Consider the following 7,484-nt stretch of genomic DNA (forward strand, 5'->3'; position numbering starts at 1 on the left):
GTCAGCTCGTATCTGAACATCTCTATATTGCTGCCGCCACCGCCGTAGTAGCAGCAGCAGCAACAACATCCTTCTCTACAAACAAATGTTTTTCGTCCTAGTCTCAAAATGTGTCCACAAAAGCAAATGTAATGACTCAACTGCCCAAAGCTTGCCAGGCCTATACGGTTGCTAACGTAGGATTGGACAATAGCCGTTTGTGGGAGGAGTTGGCGAAGGGTCAATTCGGTGTGTATATGATATGTGCAATAAAATTCAGCTCAGAGTCAAAAATCACGCCCAGATTTTTTACTGATTTTACTGTTGGTTTAAGATCTTAGTAGTTTTGGTAAATGTTTCAGGACCTAGAACTAAAACTCAGTTTTGTCCTGGTTGAGCTGTGGGAAATTCACTGCCATCCATGACGTGATGTCTACAATGCAGTTAAAAAAGGGCATCAATTGGGCCTGTGTCACTTCCACGGTGGCCCAGTCACACTCTTTGCACACAAGCTGCTGCTGCTGCCATCTGTGTGGTCGCCAGGATACAGCTCAGGATTCACTTGTTTTCTCAAAACTTCCAACTGTGGAGAGAAGAAGACAAAGAGATAAATCACTGTTGGAGCTGACACACAGGACACCAATATGCAAGGCATCGGTTGTTTATACATCTATTGGCTATCCTCAATAATTCCATCACTTCATCCATTATCTTATCCATGCAGGATAGCCAATCCCAGCCGACATAGGACTTAAGGGCAGGGTTCACCCTGGACAGGTCCTTAGTCTATCACAGGGCCACAAATAAATAAGCACACACACACACACTCACATTCACACCAGCCAATCTAGTGTGTGTGTTTGGACTGTGGGAGGAAGCTGGAGAAACCAAATCTACGCAGGGAGAACATACACACTCCACACAGAATAAACTCACCATGCCGCCCTATTATAAAATTAATATAATTTTAATAATAAAAAGATAGAAATTTCAAAATAAATATTATTTCGGAACTGTAATTAATGATGAATTTAATAACTATAACTAAAATGATCAGTGAGTAACAGTAAATGAAAGATAAACTGTAGTGTGTGTGTTTGTGGGTGTGTGTTTGTGGGGACACAACAAAGGTAAAATGGTCTGGTACAGAACTGACTCCACTGCTACTGACCTCAAATTCTTCAGATCATAGTCTGGACTCTCCAGAAACTCCAATGGTTCCTGCACGTCAGACTCCTTCAGGTCGTTTCCACCCAGATGTAGTGATTTCAGATGGAGGTTGGACTTCATAGCAGAGGCCAAACAGTCACAGCCGGTCCGTGATAAACCACAGGCCCTCAACCTGAAGAGAGATGATGCAGGTGAAATCAGTACAAACAATAACATAAATCTCCTTAAAGGAATATTTCAACATTTTGGCAAATTGGCCCATTGCCAAGGCTAATGGAATTTCTTGGTTTCCCTCATCAAACTCATCAAATACACAATCCAACAACTCCAAAATGCTCTGGTGGACAAGTTGTGACCTGCACAATCACCACACTATGAGATAATAACGGAAGGTTACCAGACGGAGTTATTTTCTTGGTAAATTCATGCAAAACCGCTGGTGCATGTTGCGTTCAGGGACAGTTTTTCAGCAAGCAGACCCTGTATTTACATCAAAAATGGCTCCGTTTCATAACGTTCCGTTATTATCTCATAGTGTGGTGAATGAGCAGGTCACAACTTGTCCACGAAAGCGCTTTGGAGTTTTTGGATTTTGTATTTTTTTTGGATGAGTTTGATGAAGGAAACCAAGAAATTCCATGAGTCTCCGTAGGAGAAAGGTAACGAACCTACTGCTATGACTATAACGATTATGGCAATGGGCCTTCTTCAATAGAGACGTCCATAGGTCACCACTACGTGAAATGACCTCCATCTAGATTATCATGTCTTCAAAACACCTGGATGGCATGCTCAAGCAGTCATCTACCACTGGGCATGTGTGAGCCATTGTACAAAAGAAAGAGGATAGTCTAATCTACAGATGATTAGTTCAGGAACCAGAACAACAAAGAACATTTCAGAGTGTGGACAAGAAGACACAACATGGTCAAAGTGAGCTACATGTAAATGGAAACATAGTAGCCTTAAACTCTGCCAGCTCCACCAGTGTTTCCATATTTTGAAGCTCATGTTGTGCAGCCTTAATTATTTGAAATTCTACAAAAGTTAGGCTACTTAGGTTTCTAAAGACAACAAACATGTCTGAATTTGATATTTATGAAAACATTTACACATGTAGGTAATGCTAACATACAGACTGCCAGAAGTTAAACGGTAACACTTTACAATAAGGTACACAAAATTAGAGTAGTTAATGAGTAACTAATGAAGAACTAATGAGGAACTAATGAGTAGTTAGTGAGGAATTGAGCTACACAAAATTACAGTAGTTACTGAGGAACTAAGCTACACAAAATTACAGTAGTTACTGAGGAACTACTGATTAATTAACTGTTAGTTAATGGTCAGTTCTTCAGGAACCCCTGATCAAATTTCAGAGGAGTAGTTACTGAGGAACTAATGAGTAATTAGTTAGGGAAATGAGATACACAAAATTAGAGTAGTTACTGAGGAACTAATGATTAACTAACTATTAGTTAATGGTCAGTTCTTCAGGAACCCCTGATCAAATTTCAGAGGAGTAGTTAATGAGGAACTAATGAGGAACTATTAATGATCAGTTCTTCATTAACTCATGATCAAATTTCATAGAAAGTTAATCACAACTTGATGATTAGTGAACTAGTTACTTCATCAGTACAGAATCATTACTCAATAACATGTCCAGTAGTTAACCTTTATGACCTAAAGTGACACATAATGAGTGGTTTTTCATTTCTTCATCTTCATCTTTACATTAGTAGTTCCTTAAAAAAATCACAGACAGCAGGATTCTTGAGAAGATTTTATTCATTAATTTCAGACCACATACACATCAATATGACCATCCATGTTGCCTTTGAAATAAATATGATAGTTTGTCACATGTTTGGTAGGCTAAATGAATGTATCATGGGGCTGTGTGTTAAGTACTGTATACTGATCACACCGTGGTTCACAGTAAAGTTGTTTGAGGTGCACAAAATTTAGAGTAGTTATTTACTATGAAACAAATTTGGAATGAATGAGGAACTCACTATTAGTTAATGGTGAGTTCTTCAGTAACTCCTAATCAAATTACTGAGGAACTAACTATTACTTAATCATTAGTTACCCTTTTTGTGTACCTTAAGGTAAAGTGAGACATCAAAATGAGTAGGTAATGAGTACTGAATCATTACTGAATCATTAGTTACCCTTTTTGTGTACCTTAAGGTAAAGTGAGACATCAAATTGAGTAGGTAATGAGTACTGAATCATTAGTTACCCTTTTTGTGTACCTTAAGGTAAAGTGAGACATCAAAATGACTAGGTAATGAGTACTGAATCATTACTGAATCATTAGTCACCCTTTTTGTGTACCTTATAGTAAAGTGAGACATCAATATGAGTAGGTAATGTGTACTGAATAATTACTGAATCATTAGTTACTATTTTTGTGTAAGGTACACAAACATTACAGTAGTTACTGATGAACTAATGAGGAACCAAAATAATCATTTGCCTCCATGTGCACCAAAATGACATAGAATGTAAAACAACAACAACAACAACAACAAAAACCTTTGTAGCTTACTTGCTTAAAAAAAAAAAGTCTTTTGTCTTTTATTTTGGAAACAAGATCTTCAATTCCGGTGGCTCACCTGTGCAGCTTTACTGTGAGGAGCAGTGAATTCATTTGACGACGATGAGAGAAGTAATGGACAGAGCAAGGAAGAGCAGAAGCTCCCATCTTGACTATATCAGAGACGTTCTATATCTCGAGCATGAGGATGTGACCGTACAGTATAAGTACATTTTAATGGTATCTCTCTCTTTTTTTAAAAATATATACAAATTCGGTAAGATTGCTCCTCAAATTTACTGTAAGATAACTTTGTCCAAAGTGAATTTAGCCCTCTAAAACCGACCGTAGTTTGGTTAACCGAACGTTACATTGATGCTACGCTTGCACATGTTTTACAAAACATTAAATAACTTATGAACCGTTTACGATAGAGACGAGCTGTGAACAGCATCTGAATCGGGGGGTTATCCGCTTTCCGAGGGTCCTTGAATGGTGCCTCTACGACAACACGTGACACTGGAAGAGAAGCTAAACCGAGCATAGCATTGATGCTGAGGTTGCACATTTTTGACAAAATATTAAATAACTTATGAACCGTATATGATAGAGACGAGTTGTGAACAGCATCTGAATCACTGGATTTTTCGAATGGTGCCTCTATGACAACAAGGGACGATATGCGTCATGTAACCACATGGTAAGGGAACAGAGCTAAACCGAGCTAGCATCAATGCAACACTTGAGCATACTTTCATAGAGGCACCATTCAAGGACCCTCGGAAAGCAAAGAATCCCGCGATTCAGATGCAGTTAACAGGTTATTTAATGTTTTGTACAACGTGTACAAGTGTAGCATCGATGCTACATTCTGTTAACCGACCATAGCATCGATGCAATGCTAGGTTTTAGAAGGCTACATTCACTTTGGAGAAAGTTAGCATAGTAAAATTTGAGGAGTCATCTTACACATCTTCCAAAAAAAAAAAAAAAGACAGATACCATTAAAATATCACTGTACGGTCACACCCTCGTCCTCGAGATATCGTCGAAATGGGATTTTCCTTCTTTTGCTTTTCCCTGAATGGTCCATTGCTTCTCTTGTGGCATGGTCCATTGCTTCTCTTGTGTCAAGTGAATTCACTGCTCCTCACAGTAAAGGTGCACAGGAAATGATGATCTCGTTTCCAAAATAAAAGACAAATGACACTTTGTAAATGACCTTTAATATGATAAGAACATTACTTAATTTGTTGTTTTTATGTTTATTTATTTAGTTTCTGAACATTAGTCAAGGTCAGGGCTTTATTTCTTATATATTAAGCAGACGTTATATTCAGTGCTTTTATTTTGAAAGCGTCTCGCCGAGACCTCATAAACTTCCGGTGCTACGGATTTTACCGGCAGTGTGTCTGCAAGGCCAGAGTGTCTTCATTGCTAAAAGTGTGCCTAACTTACATGAAACGCCCTAGCACCTGGCTAATAAGGGACACAAGGTTTGTTTTTGTTACCTTTTCATGCTATATTTATGTCCGGCTCGAGTTTGGTCGCCGTTGATAGTCTCATGTATGGAACATGTTGTGGTTAGCGGTAGCTATTAGCATTGGCAGCTCGGCTTAGTTAGCTTAGTTTAGCTTAACTTCAATGTATTGAAGTGAGATGGAGCTAAGCTAACTCGTTGATTGTTTTATTAATGCAACAGGACGTATTTTGTCTGTTTGATGTGAGGTCTGGTAAGGTTAAAAACAGTTGATTGGATTAAAAACAAACGGTTAAAAATATTTATTTCATGGTAATACAGCACTCCATTTGGATATTGTCTTTTGATTAAAATAGATAAAAAGGGAGTCAACTTACATGATTGTTTATGTGATAAAAGCAGTTAAAAATAATTTCATTTATGTAAAAGGAAAGGTAACTGTATTTTCTTCTTCTCATAGCTCTTACGGTGTGTCTGCAACTGAATACGGTCCATGGAATGAAGGAATGTGAACCATCAGTTTCATCATTTGTGACCATCATTTAGCTGGGGACGCTACACACTTGTTATTTTTTATTAGGCTATTATTAAAACAAGAAAGCTACAAAGGTTTTTCTTTTCTTTTCTTTCTCTTTTTTTTTTTTTACATTCTATCATATTTTCTTGTGTGTGGACATTCAAAAAAATGTTATTTTGGTGTACCTGTGCAGGTAAAATCTTATTTTGGTGCCTGTGAAGACAAAAGTTATTTTGGTGCACATAGAGGCAAATGATTATTTTGGTTCTTCATTATTTCATCAGTAACTACTGTAATGTTTGTGTACCTTACACAAAAATAGTAACTAATGACTAGGTAATGATTCAGTACCTACTCATATTGATGTCTCACTTTACTATAAGGTACACAAAAAGAGTAACTAATGATTCAGTACTCATTACCTACTCATTTTGATGTCTCACTTTACTATAAGGTACACAAAAAGGGTAACTAATGATTCAGTACTCATTACCTACTCATTTTGATGTCTCACTTTACTATAAGGTACACAAAAAGGGTAACTAATGATTCAGTACTCATTACCTACTCAATTTGATGTCTCACTTTACTATAAGGTACACAAAAAGGGTAACTAATGATTCAGTACTCATTACCTACACATTTTGATGTCTCACTTTACCTTAAGGTACACAAAAAGGGTAACTAATGATTCAGTACTCATTACCTACTCATTTTGATGTCTCACTTTACCTTAAGGTACACAAAAACGGTAACTAATGATTCAGTAATGATTCAGTACTCATTACCTACTCATTTTGATGTCTCACTTTACCTTAAGGTACACAAAAAAGGGTAACTAATGATTAAGTAATAGTTAGTTCCTCAGTAATTTGATTAGGAGTTACTGAAGAACTCACCATTAACTAATAGTGAGTTCCTCATTCATTCCAAATTTGTTTCATAGTAAATAACTACTCTAAATTTTGTGCACCTCAAACAACTTTACTGTGAACCACGGTGTGATCAGTATACAGTACTTAACACACAGCCCCATGATACATTCATTTAGCCTACCAAACATGTGACAAACTATCATATTTATTTCAAAGGCAACATGGATGGTCATATTGATGTGTATGTGGTCTGAAATTAATGAATAAAATCTTCTCAAGAATCCTGCTGTCTGTGATTTTTTTAAGGAACTACTAATGTAAAGATGAAGATGAAGAAATGAAAAACCACTCATTATGTGTCACTTTAGGTCATAAAGGTTAACTACTGGACATGTTATTGAGTAATGATTCTGTACTGATGAAGTAACTAGTTCACTAATCATCAAGTTGTGATTAACTTTCTCTGAAATTTGATCATGAGTTAATGAAGAACTGATCATTAATAGTTCCTCATTAGTTCCTCATTAACTACTCCTCTGAAATTTGATCAGGGGTTCCTGAAGAACTGACCATTAACTAATAGTTAGTTAATCATTAGTTCCTCAGTAACTACTCTAATTTTGTGTATCTCATTTCCCTAACTAACTACTCATTAGTTCCTCAGTAACTACTGAAATTTGATCAGGGGTTCCTGAAGAACTGACCATTAACTAATAGTTAATTAATCAGTAGTTCCTCAGTAACTACTGTAATTTCGTGTAGCTTAGTTCCTCAGTAACTACTGTAATTTTGTGTAGCTCAATTCCTCACTAACTACTCATTAGTTCCTCATTAGTTCTTCATTAGTTACTCATTAACTACTCTAATTTTGTGTACCTTATTGTAAAGTGTTACCAGTTAAACCACAAATATACAGTG

General features: G+C 36.7%; 1 protein-coding gene across 1 annotated transcript in view; it reads right to left on the reverse strand.

Annotated features, from left to right (window-relative positions):
• Nucleotides 1-419: 419 nt before the first annotated feature.
• LOC146966967 (protein NLRC3-like) overlaps nt 420-7,484 on the reverse strand; it is a 15,859-nt gene continuing 8,794 nt past the window's right edge. The window contains exons 9-10 of the mRNA XM_085764021.1: nt 1,151-1,321; nt 420-562 (exon numbers count right to left, since the gene is read on the reverse strand). Coding sequence (XP_085620147.1) covers nt 550-562; nt 1,151-1,321 — 184 coding nt within the window. The 3' untranslated portion in view covers nt 420-549. The remainder of the gene's footprint in view (nt 563-1,150; nt 1,322-7,484) is intronic.

This window comes from Trachurus japonicus, chromosome 20 (genome assembly GCF_045865225.1).
Source record: "Trachurus japonicus isolate A0001 chromosome 20, Traja_1.0".
Classification (NCBI taxonomy): Eukaryota; Metazoa; Chordata; class Actinopteri; order Carangiformes; family Carangidae; genus Trachurus; species Trachurus japonicus.